This window comes from Sminthopsis crassicaudata, chromosome 1 (genome assembly GCF_048593235.1).
Source record: "Sminthopsis crassicaudata isolate SCR6 chromosome 1, ASM4859323v1, whole genome shotgun sequence".
In the NCBI taxonomy this organism is placed as follows: Eukaryota; Metazoa; Chordata; class Mammalia; order Dasyuromorphia; family Dasyuridae; genus Sminthopsis; species Sminthopsis crassicaudata.
The window spans coordinates 626,191,320-626,207,203 of NC_133617.1; the positions used below are offsets into that span (position 1 = coordinate 626,191,320).

Genomic DNA, 15,884 nt, shown 5'->3' on the forward strand with positions numbered 1-15,884 from the left:
CATTTCTAGTATAATATTAAATTATAGAGGTAGTAATGGACATCCTTACTTTATTCCTGATGGCACTAAGAAGGCTTCTAACTTATCCCCTTTACAAATAAGGCTTACTGATGGTTTTAGATAAATATTATATCATTTTAAGGTAAATTCCATTTATTCCTATTCTCTCTAGTATTTTAATAGTAATGGGTGCTATTTAACCCTTGTCTTAAAAAGTCCTTTTGTTATTATTCTTGGGTTTTTTTTTTTTATTTTTTCAGTTCAGTTCTATTGTTGTTTGTTCATTGGTCTTGAAGAGGACTATGATATCAGAGAGATGATGTCATGAAATGCAAGTGAATTGGATTTAAGTGAGGGAAGGCTGTGCAAGACCATTTGCCTCATTTCCCCCTCCAAAACCATGTGGGCAAGATATAGATCTGAATAACTGGAGATTGGGGCAGTGACATGGCGCAGTGGATAGAGCACCAGCCCTGAAGTCGGGAGGATCTAACCAGGGCCCTTCCTCTAATTCTCTCAGCATTTGCACGGATACCAGTTGATGCATAGCTGTCTATTGACTATTCCTTAGTCTTACCCCATGACTAGTATCCATCTTTCCTGGTCATGCATCTCTCTCCTTTTTACAGTTTCTACTGTGAAATTCCTGGTCACTAATATAGCCTATTGTTAAACCTGCCATGTGCCCCTCCATTGTTCCTTGAGTCAGCTTCAAGTGAAGAAAAAAATTCTTCAGAAACTATTCTATTATTCCACTTAGTGCATTTCAATATGGGTTTCAAGACTTTAATGTTCTTCTTTTTATTCAACATGGTTATCCAACATTTTAGTTAACTAAACAGTCTTGTAATAGGAAAGAACCACCCAATGCCACATGTGTACTATCAATGGATGACAAATTTCCAAATATTTACCATACTATTTTATAATTCTAAATTGACAATGGACAACTTCTTTTTTAAAAAAAAAATGAGCCTGGTGAAGCTTACACAAGTAGTTGATTATTATTAGAAGCTGATGGCAAAGATTAATGGTTGATTGGCCACTAGAGAATGATGGCTCATTGGCCACTGGAAAGTGAATGATTTGGCTATGACAACTAACAAAAGCATGTACTAATGATATGGAAGTGCTGTGTCAGTGAAAGAAATTCTTCCACTGATGAAACCTTGAATCCTTGAGGTATAACCATAAGTACAAGTAAATCAAATATACTTAACAGTAAAACTGTACTATACATAATTTCATTTTCCAATAATGATTCAGGAGGCACTTCAGAAATTGGTAGTACTCCAAATGTCATCTGAACCTCAGTGACTATGTTGTGTCATCATGCCCATTACAAGAGATCTACTTGATACAATGACAAATAATGAGACAAATTTCCAAAATCATAATAGCAAATGTTTCACAATGGTCACCAAGACCCAGTGTTGTCCTTAAAATTGATTGGTTACCACTAGCCAATTTGGATTAACTCATTAGGCACTGGAGGCAGTATCCTTTTAGAGGTATGGGAGGTGCATGGATAGTAACCAGAGTGGCAAAAAGCTTCTGAATTGTGATACTATTTTAAATGTTATTACTTGCCTTCCATGTAATATTTCATGACACAAAAACACTATGCACCCTACCACCTGTCCTCCAGATATCATTCAGAGTCCAAATGCAATCTTATATGCCTAGGTCATATTTCTTTTTTATCCTTGTGTACATAAAAATAGATCGCTCAGCAGGGAAGATATATACAGATTGGATGAAGGTAAAAGAAGGTAGGCAAAGGTAGAATGAATAAAAGCCCTTTTTTCTTAAAAGGGGTGCAAAATTAAGAGTCAGTAAGGCCTGACTATTATTACTACAAGTCATTTAACATAATCTCATCTGTTTTTTCATCTCTAAAACAGAGATAATACCTGCAGTACCAATCTCACAGAATTATAGTGAGGAATGAATGAGATAATGTATCTAAAATGAGTTTAAAATTTTGTAGCACTATCCCAAAATATATCAATATTGTCGATGTTGTCTTTCTTGTTAGCATATGGTAAGTTAAGGAACCAATAATTTTCTGATGAGAGTTTAAAAGTAGTTCAAGGGAACATGAAGTATAGACCCTCTACTATTAGTAATAGTTTCTTTGAGTATGTGAAAGATTATTAAGAATTCAATGATAATGATTTTAAGCTAATTTACTTTCTATTCAACTTGCTACTATTCAAGAGACAAATAGAACTAGTTTAGTATTTCCATATGCCACATAACTTTTTAAAATTAATATTTGTTAATAACTCTCAGACTATTAAAGAATGTATGAAAAAAATGCATTGTTCGAACATCCTATTCAAATTTTTAGTGGACTATTGTTCGATTTATTAACTCAACAAATATTAAGCACCTCTTCAGTTAAAAAAATATTGTGATTAGATCACTGGAAGATAAACAAATTTAATTAAGATGTGATCTCTGCTCTCATGAATCTAAAATATTTCCCAGCAGTATACTTGATTTCCATCTTGTTCTAAACAAAAAATATTTATGCATTAATAGTATGTCAGAGAATCTTTTAGACTTAATATTGTTTGTCCTATTTCATCATCTATAAAATCAAGGTGTTAGACTAGCTGACCTGTGAGGTCCCTTCTGGCTCTACATCCATGATCTTATGATACTAAGTAATATTCATGCACTGTCAACAAATTGAAAAATGTATGTTATAAATAATTGATATGGCTCTCTATACACCTTAAAATGCTATATAAATGGAAATTAATAAGATGTATAAAATATACCTAGATAATTTTATATTTATATAGCCTTTTTATACATTTTAAAAGCTATATAAATATAAATTCTAGCTATTTTTGCTTATTCATCATTAGCACAGAAAGATGAGATGATCAAATGTTCCATGAAAGGATAGTTCTTATTTCCTCAATTAACAATTGAACTGACTAATTTTACAAGTGCCTTTATTTGCATCACCAAAGAAAGCATATGAGACATGCTTTCCTGTAATGACAACTTCTTTTACTTTCACAATTTTGTTTGTCATAAAAATATCAACATCAATATGATCCCATTCTTCCAATAAGTCAATTCTTTGTTCTTTAGATTGCGATCTCACATTTCCAATATTTATAATTAACTTAAAGTCCATAGAGAATCTAAAAACATGTAATACTCACTACTGTCTGCCTCCTTTTCCACTCTACTAGTTCCTACTGAAGCAGAGAGGACTATGCATGATTGAGCATAATGTACTTTTCTTTGTTTCCTGGTTTGTCACAGAATTCACTGCCAGGTGATCAGTCCATTACTGCTGATAAGCTTCTCTGTATTTTGCTAAATTGGCCCTACCATAACTATTTCAATCCAACAGCATATCTATACAAAGCAAATGCAAATTTTATATTGGGAAATAACTTTGAGATGTTCAGTCCTGGGAAATCACATTGTGAGTTACTGTAGCATGAGAAGGATCTAAGCATTAGGATGATCCAAAAAAGGTAAATTAAATCTGAGCTTCTTTTCATTCACAATTTTCTTGTCATTTTTATCATGGGTCAGTCAATAAACATTTATTAAATACATCCTGTGTCAGGGATTATACTAAACTGTCGTGGATGCAAAAATAGGCAGATAACCTCTGCCCTGAAGGAGCTTATAATCTAACACTGAAAGACACCATGAAAAAGAAGTTGAAAAGGTAGAGGTGAGGAGATAAGAAGATGAAGTTTACAGATGATTGAGAAATTATGAAATAACTGCCTGAGCTCCTTCCTTGAACAGAGTCTGGAAGGAGCTCTTCACTATCTACCATCCACTCTCTCCAAATAGAGGGACAGAGGGGCCTTAGAAGCAGAGGCTACTAATGAGATGAGAGTTTCTGAGTCAAAAGATAAACATTGTGTTTTAATTACTTTGCTAAGCATTAGTAATGGGAACAAGTATGAGACACGCAGTGCCTGGCTTCCAAGGGCTTCCAATCCTATACACGGGAAAACTTCTGTGCATTAAAAAGATCGCGAACAATACAGGGGAATAAACAAAATACCAAATGTTCTTTCCTGGCAAGTACTAAGGAAGTTTCTTTAATGTCCACAGTTGAACCGGACCCTCCTTTGAATTTAACGTTAGAAGTTAAACAACCAGAAGATGGAAAACCATATCTGTGGTTGAAATGGTCTCCACCAGCCATGGTTGATGTCAGGTCTGGTTGGCTCACACTTCAGTATGAATTGCGACTAAAACCTGAGAAAGCAGCAGAGTGGGAGGTGAGTCATTTTTGCCAGGATCTTTCTGTTTTATTATTTGAGCAGCCACAGATAAACTAGATTTAGCATCTTAGTCCAACAATGGTTTTGGATGACAATATGAATCTTGTCATTTCTATTAGCTTGAGCAAATACAAAATTCTGGGTTTTTCTCTTATGGACATTTATTAATGTGCTCAGATTTCTCCCCCGCCTTAGCTTCTGAATGCTACTTCCCATGGGACCCAGAATGACATAGGCCAGTTCCATATTTGTATCTTCAGAATTGTATTTATTCACTATCAATGCCAATTTAAGGATATGATTTCAAAATGGGGAGAAAGGGAAGGATGGGAACCAAAGAAGGATAGGGTGACAGGAAAAAGAAGTCTAGGACTTATAATGTTAGAGCTTTCCTGAGACCAATTATGAGGACTCTCCACAAATAGTCAAGAACACCTCAGACTCTTGGTAGCAAAGAGCTGAAGTGACTCCTATTTACCATGTTCCTCTCTAGACACATTTTGCTGGTCAGCAGACACAGTTTAAAATCTTCAGCTTGTACCTGGGACAGAAATACCTTGTAGAGGTTCGCTGTAAACCAGACCATGGCTCTTGGAGTCAGTGGAGCCCTCAAAGTTCAATTCTGATACCCAGTGGTAAGTGACCTTGGAGCTCTTTGTCAATCATCCCAATTCAAATAAAGATAGAATTTGGAGATAGCAGTATCAAGGGCTAAAAGAATAGAGAAGGGGATAAAAATTCTCTGAACCCAATAAAAGGACAAATTGAAGGGCATCATTGCTACTGGTGTGATCAAACCCGAGATTTGGTTTCTCTGGCAAAGCTACTTACAAGTAGTATGTTGGGAGATGTGGAAGCAGACCTTCATATCCCATTTAATGCCTGCTATTCCATCGTCCCTAAAGGGCCTGGCCAAGAACATCTCTCACGTTGTACAGCCCTAATAGATGGAGCCACAAGGCATATAGTAGCTGCCCAATTAACTAAGTCACCTATTTCCAGATCAAGATTAAGGGCAAAGTACTATGAAAGAGAGTACTTTATGTTATTTTTGTTGTTGTTGAGTCTTTCATGTCCAACGCTTCATGACTCCATTTAGGATTTTCTGGGAAAAGATACTGGAGTGGTCTGCCATTTTTTCTCCAGTTCATTTTACAGATGAGGAAACTGAGGCAAACAGGATTAAATGACTGCTAGTAAGTGACTGGGCCCATTCTGAACTCAGGAAGAAGAGTCATTCTGATTCCAAACCCAGTGCTCTATCCACTGTACCACCTAATTGCCATCTTAATAGTCTCCAAAAAATAAGTTTGGAAATAGAAATCAGGATCCTATAATCATCCTTGCGTAGTGAAAAGAGCATGGGATCAGAATGGGAGAACCTGAGTTCTTATTCTGGCTCTATCATTAAACTGTGTGTGCTTGGACAAAGTCATTTGATCTCTCTCTAAAACTTAATTTCCTCATTTGGAAAATGAGAGGATTAAACTAGATAACGTCACAGGTCCCCTGTAATGCTAATATAGTGATTTTAGATAGCTGTTGGAATCAAAATCCTATGAAATTTACAATTTACAGCACTTTGATAGTTCTCATCCTTGTCTTTAAAGAAAAACAAAACACTTTTAAAATAGAATCTCTGGACATTGTTTCATCCAATCTGCCCCACTTCTGTAAGTCCTTCCATTCAGAGGAACAAGTAAAAAGGAGAGGAATAAACCTATCCCCCCAGTGTTTAGAGGTATTGGTTTGGAGCATGCTTTGTATGATTTGAACTTTTCTCCTGTTTGTTTCTAGATGTTAAAATGAAAGACACAACAGTATGGATCTTTGTGGCTGTTCTCTCATCTATTGTTTGTCTGATTATAGTCTGGACAATGGCTCTGAAAGGTTATAGGTATGTTATTGTCTCTTAAAACCCTGCTAGATCTTAATTATCTAAAATAATAGGGAAAGAGAGGGCAGAGATAATTTAGACAATTCAAACACCTTGTTTTAGGCATTAGCTCTACTTCTCTTCCACAGCCAATCTTTTTTTTTTTTTTTTTCATCAAACTACCAGCAAGCAGCAAAATGGTTTTATCTGAATCTGGCCCTTTTTCTCTCTAAGGAGGATACTAAGTGTGAAAATGGTCAAACAGCAGGTAGAAATGGGATAAAAATGGAGAATCAAATGATCTGAGCAACCCACAGACTTGCTCATCAGGCCCCTGAGCAATTCAGGGTCTACAGATTGTTTAATGCCCTACCACAGTCTACTCTCACAATGTTCTTCAGACCCTACATTCTTGCTTACAGGCCCTTGTCTGTATACAAAATAGATATATTTGGGAATGATTTGAATCCTGTGAGGAGGGAAAGATGGTGTTTGTCTAACCTCACGAATTTTCTACTGTTTTTATAGCATGATCACCTGCCTCCTGCCACCTGTCCCAGGCCCCAAAATAAAAGGATTTGATACTCATCTGCTAGAAGTGAGTGCCAATGCATGAGAACATAAAATAACTGATTGACATGTAAAGTTTATTATTGTAGTTTCCTTTGCAAAAACAAAAATTTCTGTGAATGTAATTAATTTAAAATTACTCTTCTAATAATAGAATCTTTCATAAACCTAAAACATGAGGTAGCTGCAATCAATCGATCTATGAATGAGTATTTATTGAGTCCTTACGAAATGTTAGACACTAATGTACAAATACAAAGAATGAAGCAATCCCTGCTGACCAAAAGCTGAGATCCTAACACAGCTAATATGGAAACATGTTTTGTGTGATGGCACATGTGCAATCTATATCAAATTACTTGCCTTCTCAAGAAGTGAGGGAAAGAAGGGAGAAAGAAAATTTGAAACTCAAAATTTTAAAAATCAAATGCAAAAAAACTGTTTTTACATGTAATTAGAAAAAATTTAAGAAAGAGCTGGCATTCTAATAAGGGAGACAACAAGGACATATACATATACACGCACACACACACATATATATATGTGTGTGTGTGTATATATATATATATATGTATATACACACACACATATATATGTATGTATATATATATATAGCATAACTCCAAAGTGAATAAATACAAATATATTCAGAGTAATTAAACATAATACAAGGTAATTTGAGAGGGAAGATACAAGCAGTTGGGGGAATCAGAAAAGGTTTCATGTAGAAAATGGAGGTTGAGCTGCATCTTAAAAGAGAAATTAGCAAAGGAAGATTCAATAACTAAATGTTTGCCCTACTTAAGAAGCTAAATGAAGTACTTAGAGCCTCCTTAGTGCCCCTGACAGCCTTGCTACCCAGCAGAAATATATATATATATGAAGAAGCAAGGAAGAGTCAACATCATAAAAGTGGCAAGAGCTGGGAAGAGAGGAAGAAAACAACTAAGGTGGGAGTAGGGAAGAAAGATGGGTTAGCCTAGGAAGAAGATTCCAAAAATATGGATTCTCCCAGTCTGTTATAGACTGCAGACTATGGGCATTTAGAAAGTATGAGAACTTCAAAGGAAGGCCAAAAATACTTCTCATTCAGAAAGTCCCCACTGAGGTGTGACCATGGCCACCATCTCAGTTTCTGTTGTACAAAAGGGTAGACATGGATACCAGCTGCTCACTTTGAACACAAATGTCTGACTTACATCAGGTTCATGGAGGATGACAAATCTTGGAGTAAAATAGCACCACTTGGGGGAGGTAGTATAGTGAATGAAAACACTACTTTAGAGATGTTTCAGCTCTTCTTCAGATCAAAGAACAAAATAACTAAGCTTTTAATTTATCAATCAAAAGAGTAACAAAAAAAAAGTTCTTACATTCATAATGTTTTTGCTAAACCTTTTTAGAGTTTTCTTCATAAAACACTTTCAGACACATTACTTTCTCACAAAAATTCTTTGGGGGAAGCAGAGTAGATTTGAGGATTTGGGGGATTTTTCTATGTGTATTTTTACTGAAGGTCTGTGATTTCATTGGTATGGAATTTTGAGTGTAGAAATATCCTTCCCTAATGCAGAGCAGCATTGCAAATGTAATTCATAATACAAAAGTGTTCCTATGACCCTGTGAGGTTTAGTGCTTTGCCCAGAATAACACAACTTTTAAGTATCAAAGGCAGGAGTCAAACTCCCCATCTTCCTGACCCCTAGACTTTTTCTCCATTAGAGCACCCTGATTCTCAAAGCAGACATTATTAGATCCATTTTGTAGCTGAGTAAGGTTAAGTCTAAGGTGATATTGTTCCAAGATGAACTCAGGTCTTCTAACCTCTAGTTTGCACAGTACCACCACACTACCTCTGGCACACCCTTTTACATGTTCTTGGAATAAGCTAACCAACAGTGCCACCTGTCCTGCTTTACGAATCCCACCTATTAAAAAAAAAAAAAAAAAAAAAAAAAAAAACTAGGTTATCTCATTTCACCAGCCTTGCAGCCCAATGACTCCGAGACTGTGTAAGAAAAAAATGTATATGTGTATGTGTATATGTATGCATGTATATATGTATATGTATATATATGTCATTAAGAGCAATTCTAATGACAATTGTTGTTGCTATTTTAACAGAAAGGGAAGTCGGAAGAACTCTTGAGTGCCTTGGGATGCCAGGGCTTTCCTCCCACTTCAGACTGTGAGGATCTTCTGGTGGAGTTTCTGGAAGTGGATGACAGTGAGGATCAACAGCTAATGCCCACCCATGAGAAAGACCATCCGAGGCAAGGCATGAAGCCCACACACCTTGACCCAGATAGCGACTCCGGCAGGGGAAGCTGTGATAGTCCTTCCCTCTTGTCGGAGAAATGTGAAGAACCTCGGGTCCCTCCGCCAACCTTCACCATTCCAGAGGTCAATGAGAAGCCAGATGATCCTGGAACAAAAATGACCCAGAATTGGGAGCCTCAGGGCATCAACTTGGAAGGCAAAACCCCTTATTTCAATGCCATTGGGTCCAAATCTTCAACATGGCCTATGCCACAACAATCCAGTAACCACAACCTGCGCTCTTCTTACCACAACATTGCCGACATTTGTAAGGTGGCCCTGGGTACTGTGAATGCTCCGGCTGTTTCACTGAAGAAAGAAGAGAATCACGCTTTAAATTACACAACCACTATTGACACGGTGGGGAAAGAAGCATCAGACAAGCAGAACGAGTTGGAATACTTCCACTCCAAGACTGACCAAGATTCAACATGGCTGCTGCCCAAAGAGAAAATGCCTTTCATGTCTCCCAGGCCCATGGATTATGTGGAGATTCACAAAGTCAACCAAGATGGAGCCTTATCGTTGCTACCGAAACAGAAAGAAAGCAGTGTCCATGCAGAACAGGCTGGCGCTCCTGACACCAATAAGGAGTACGCCAAAGTGTCCCGGGTTATGGATAACAACATCCTGGTGCTGATGCAAGACGCAAGAGCTCAGACCGCCGTGACATTTGAAGAATCTGCTAAGGAAACTCCTCAGCCCTTACCACACAACCAAGCTGAGAAAAACCTGTCCTACTGCACCTCCTCCCCAGGTGACTGCAGACTCCAGACTGGTGGGTTGGATTACCTGGATCCGACTTGTTTTATGCACTCCTTTAATTAGTTGATTGATTCATTACAATGTGATTTTTCTTCAGGTAATACTACAGAATCAGTCAAATGCAATCAAACATAGAATGGCCGAGAAAGTGGTTTAGAAATGGCACTAAAACTCATCTGCAGCTCATATCTTCTTATGCTTCACTTTCAAACAGTTGATGCCAGAACAAATTATTCTGTTTTCTAATTGTAATTTGTAGTTTTAATTTCTGCTGATAGATATACAATAACATGTACAATAAAATAAAAGCACATCACTTAGTTTTCTTGGTGGGGGGGGGATGCCGATAGATACATTATTTTGGTAAGGTATTCATGGCTCCAGTATATAACCAAAGTAAATTAAATAGACAGAATTGTTTAATGCCATAAGAAAGGAGCGTAGGCATACAAACAGCATGAGCCGTGGGTTCCCAGGTGTGCTGGCACACCTAATTTATAACCCATGCTCTCCTAGAGAAAGCAAGAAGAAAGGAGATCACGTGCCATGAAAACCCAAGCTACAAACCAGTTCCTTAAGCTTTGCATTCCTCTCTCATTTTAAGATTGTCCAAACAGAATGCACTAAAAGAAAAAAAAATTCCAGAAAATATGACCTATTTATTGATTTGCTATGGTACATCCCACTCCTTGCACATGGATTGCTGATGTGCTAAGAGAAAACAATGCCTTGGCTTGTTGCTGGGTTTTTTCAAGATAGTTTGAACACTATCTTAAAGATTTTCCTAAATTTCAAAATATCCCAAAGCCTCTAAAAAATATTTAATTGGGAAATTTAAAGCTTCTTTTATAGGAGCTAGTCCTCTTAATGGGACAAGTCCCTCTCAATGTTTTCCTGTTCCATTTCAGGACAGTAGATAGATCTTGTGCACCCAAGATGTTTGTTAAAAAGAGAGAAGGAAAGGGAAAGGAAAGAAGGAAAGGAAAGGAAAGGAAAGGAAAGGAAAGGAAAGGAAAGGAAAGGAAAGGAAAGGAAAGGAAAGGAAAGGAAAGGAAAGGAAAGGAAAGGAAAGGAAAGGAAAGGAAAGGAAAGGAAAGGAAAGGAAAGGAAAGGAAAGGAAAGGAAAGGAAAGGAAAGGAAAGGAAAGGAAAGGAAAGGAAAGGAAAGGAAAGGAAAGGAGGAAGAAACAGAGGGGAAAAAGGAAGGAAGGAAGGAAAGAAATTTGGCAATGTTCACTTTAATTTAAAAGATAATCACAGAAGGATGCTATTTGATATGTTGCCTTACTGTATATAATACAAATTCTACTTTAATATACCCACAAGCTTAACAATGTATTTTTGAAGACTATTTTTCTATCACTACATGAAATAAAAGAAAATATTTTCTATCCTCCCAGTACAACTGTTTACGTATTCAATAGGTACAGTGTTTTCCACTCCAAAGTTATTATAAAAATTTAAAGTAGGTTGTAGAAAATATAGACACCATTTTGAGAATAAAATACTGTACCAGAACAAGACCAGAATTTATTGAAGGACAGAAGTAAGAGGTGTAATAGTATAATAAAAGAAGGTTATATTATGAGTTGTTCTCAATTTTTTTGTCACCATAATACTTCTAAAGAAGCTAAGTGAAACAGATTTTAAGGACTTTCCCAGGCCAAAAATCACATCCACCCAGAGTTTTCAAGGCAAAATACCATCTAATATATGGGGCTTCCTGAAATAAATATGGAATAAAATCTAGGAAGTCAATTATTTGTTTTCTGTTTAAACAACAAACAAGAAAGTTGATATTAGTGCTTTAAGCTGATGATCTCAAAGTCAAGTCAGTGTGGCGCAGACTTTCTCAGACTTATCAAAAGTCATGGGCCTTATTATTCTGGATTCCTCCCCTGTGCATACTGGTACCTCCTATTCACCTCTTCCTCATGAAGGCACCTTTGTGCATATAAAAGCTGAATCTAGTCTGCCAAGCCTTCTCTTAGCTGTTCAAGGATAATATTACAGAGCTGAACAGTCCCCTTCAACGTGGCACTCAAAAAGGGAGATATGGTTCAGAGACCTGCTCCATTATTCTCCACAGGAGCTAATATTAATGGTGCTTAAGGAAATGCTAAATAATCATTGATAGGAGGTAGTATTTTCTCTATATATCAACTCCCTGGAAATGAGGTAAGCACTTTGGAAGATTTGATGAACTTATCTAGTTTCCTTAATTTACTACATGAAAACAATTTGATGGAGGGAGAGGAGGAAGACCCATGATTTCATCAGTGCTAGAGATTACCTCCATTGATAGAGATGAGCAGCTCATCTGCCACAGCCTTAGAGGATCAGTTGGGTGAGATTGACAGGATAAGTCACATAGCTATAATGAGTCAAATGATTCCACTATCTAGTGTAGCATATTGCCTTTTGTCTGGAAATAGTAACTTGCCTCAAATTCTAAACTCCAAAGTGACAGTCAAGTTCATTCAACTAATTTGCTACAATGCAGGAGCACCATATGCAAGTAGAAAGTTGCCAAAAATATTTATCAATGACACAAACTTCCAGACTATCAACCTAATGACTTGAAAGAGGACCCCTGACTTTGGAAAGTACCATGGAAGATATTGCTTGAGGCAAGGTGACCTTCAAAACTTCAAAATTAATATGTACCAAACTTGTCCCATCCAAACAGTTGTAAACCAGCTTTTTCAATTTAATTTGAATTTTGGCATGTATATAATCTATATCAAGGCTAAAGATCCAACTTGAGCTAGTGCCACTAAAAAGAATCATTAAAAAAGCATCAGTTAGGGTTCAGTTTCCACATTTTATTTACTATGATTATTTTTTTAAGTTTTTCCTCATTTTTTAGCAGAGACCAGGACTCCTTGTATATACTCCAGGAAAAATAATTAAAATCATGGCATAACATTATGTTGATTCTTTATTATTATTTATTAAGCAACTATATACAAGATCCTAATGAATATGTTAACTAATTGTTAACATAGCTGTTAACAATTAAAATTGTTAATTGCTAAAAAGAGTTCTTGTAGTTTCTGTTGGCTTGCCACAGATTATGTGCCAGAACTTCCTAGTTGACTTAAGAGAGTCCTTAGCTCTAAGGGGGAAAAAAGTCACCTTTTTTTCCCAAAATAATTCCTAAGTTGCATTCCTAAACTTTAAAATGTTATTCCACACAAACCACCACATAGTATTAATGAGTACTTCATTGGCATTTCATGCAAACCCTTCCAAATTACAGTGTGTTTCTTACAAATAGAGAAGCCCATAATTGGAGGGTGCACATGGAATAGCAGGAAGAAACCTATGCTTGCAGTTAGATGATTCAGCCACTCAATTCCCATAGTATTTTGGCAAAATATCTCATTTCTTTGAGTCTTGCTTTTCTCATCTAGAAAATAAGAAGTAGAACAAGATAACCTCTAAAGTCTATGACCTTAAGAAAACTTTAATATGAGCACAAAACTTTTATCCTTAGCATTCCTTGATGTTTGAGGACTCTATTCTCTCAAGTGCCTAAATCCCTTCCTAATAGTAAATCATGGTCCTGAAGGAGATAAAGTCCCAATTTCAGGTCCTTTGATGGATTGTTTATTCTGCACTACCCTTTGTTATTAATGGAAAATACTTGTTCCCACAACGCCTAATAAAAGATTCATTTAGGAGAATGAGCTGCTGCATCTGCTTTCTGGGAGATGACTGGGCCCAAAGAGAAAAGTTGGTTGGCACTCTTTCCTCAATATACCAAAATCTATCTGCCCATAATGTATCATAAGGTCCTACCATTTAAAATTTTTACTTACTTATAGCAAGGACAGGTCTAATATGTGAACCATTGATAAAGTGCCTTTTTTATTTCTTTTTAAAGAACTATTTTGACATGTGAAGAAAAAGGATAAAGTTGGAAAATGGAATTTATCATAAATATATTTATTTATAGAAACCCTTAGAAGGAAAGGAAAATGGGCCAGAAAATAGAGGACAGAGGAATAGCCAGAATGATTAAAAATCATAAAGGTTAAAAAACATCCCATAACTTCTGAAGAAATAACCAAATAATTAAATAATTCTAGTTACTGTGGAGTTTTATGAGAAAATAATAGCTCATTTTCCACTGTATTTTAAGGAATTATTATTGGATAGAATTCGTCTCCTTTGAGATGAGGCTTTACCTCTGTGGTTCAACGTAAAAGTCTTGATGTACTTTGAAATAGATTTAAATAGAGTAGTTTAGCCTGAATAGAAAGGGAAGTACATTCTCATTAGAATTTTTCATGCTGCCATAGATACAAATGATTCCTCCATTATTTCCTCAAGGAAAGATAATCTTGAAAAGAGTCATATGTAATTCAATGAACCCTGTTAAGATTATGAATTTAGTTGGAGCCAGAAAGGGCCTCTGAGACCATCTAGTCCAATCCCCCTTCCTCATTTTACAGTTAAAGAAACTGAGGCACAACAAAGGATAGGGAATGACTCACCTAAAGTTATATAGGTTTCAACTTTCAGAGTCAAGATTGGAACCCAATTCTTCTGACTTCAAATCCAGCACTCGTTTCAATGCACCTTGCTTCCTCCTTTGCCCAGCACTGGAGAGCCGGAGGTTGCAAAATATAGTTTAGAAGGTGAACTGAATTAGAAAACAGGATCCCTCAATGCTAACTAGCTGTATGTTCTGACTAGTCATGATCCCCACGTAGGTCTCAGTTACATCCCCTGTAAATGGGGAAGTATTGATCTAAGCCTTTTGAACTCTGATTTTCCAGACTTGTTTAACAATGTGCAGAGCTTCAAATAAAGAAGCAAAAAGTCTGAGCATTTGCCTACATCTCTTTATTCCAGAAGCATGTAAAACATGATGGGAGACAAGAACACTCCCCAAGGGAAGACTAAGAAAACCAAGAATCATATATATTGGTGTAAGCTTTTTAAGGAGCTTATTCTCTTTCTTTGCTCTATTCTCTCCAGTACTTAAATTGATCTCTTGGAGTAAAAGAGGTGCTCCTGCAGGGTATCAAGAAGCCTAGGAGAGTTAATGAGCCTCCTGCATCCAACTTTTTCCTAGCCCTAAGGAGAACTGAACCATTGTTTAACTTGGCCAAATCTATTACAACATCCACCAGTCTAGGTTAAATGTCACAAGTACATGCCCTTGAGTCTGCTGAGAGATCTAATCCCATCATTTGTTCCCTTTTTCTAAGGCTCACTAGAAATCCAAGATATGACAATAATTAAGAAAGGATAAGAAGTCTTTAATAGAAGGTTAAAAATACAGAATCCCTGCCTGAGGGCTTCTGACCTAACAGAGATTTTGTTTTTAATTCTCTCATGAATATGTTTCATAAAAACTGGCATCAAGATTATACTCCTAGTAATGTAGGAGTTTGTGATGTCACCATTCATTCTCTTCAGTAGAACCCATTCTAGATGAAAAGACTGGTTAGCACTAATTTCATCTCACAGTTTTCGAAGCAAGAGTTTCCAAGTCTTTTTCACAAATCAGAGATTAAGGGAGGAACAGCTGCTAGAATAATGGAAAGCTGATTTTTGGTCTGGGACACACACAGCATCTATTTCAACAAAGATAATGTAAAACTACATGATATTTGCCATGGTGAAATTAGCATCTCCCAGTATTCCACAGAGTGATCCCACGTTACACAGAATTGCCCTTTAGGCTCAAGTTTGATAGGACAAATGTTGTCCACATTTAATCAAACCTAGGATATTTTCTAAATTTGTGTGGAAGGCAAATGTTATTCTTATTGTTATTATTTCTATCTGCATTATCTTCTTTGATTCAAGGTGAAGAACATCACTACATGTAGCAAATGGAAAAATGAAATTGTAGATGTTTGCAGGGAGTATTAATTTATACTAATCAATCAACAGCCTATCATTTCAAATTCATTTTCTACATGTTGTAAAGTGATAAATTCTATTGCTCTGCTTCTACACACTTCAGTTTCTGAGACTGTGATATAAGCAGTTCAGAAAAAAATGGTCAAACTTCCATCTTTATAAATTGTTCAAGATCTATTCTGTGGGGCTTTTTTC

General features: G+C 36.4%; 1 protein-coding gene across 6 annotated transcripts in view; it reads left to right on the plus strand.

Annotated features, from left to right (window-relative positions):
- Positions 1 to 14,640, plus strand: part of PRLR (prolactin receptor) — a 380,151-nt gene extending 365,511 nt beyond the window's left edge. For all 6 annotated transcript variants that reach the window (XM_074282692.1, XM_074282695.1, XM_074282693.1 and 3 more), the window contains 5 exons: positions 4,105 to 4,274; positions 4,771 to 4,912; positions 6,075 to 6,174; positions 6,682 to 6,751; positions 8,848 to 14,640. In XM_074282692.1, the coding sequence (XP_074138793.1) occupies positions 4,105 to 4,274; positions 4,771 to 4,912; positions 6,075 to 6,174; positions 6,682 to 6,751; positions 8,848 to 9,870 (1,505 nt within the window). In that variant the 3' untranslated portion in view covers positions 9,871 to 14,640. The remainder of the gene's footprint in view (positions 1 to 4,104; positions 4,275 to 4,770; positions 4,913 to 6,074; positions 6,175 to 6,681; positions 6,752 to 8,847) is intronic.
- Positions 14,641 to 15,884: the final 1,244 nt, after the last annotated feature.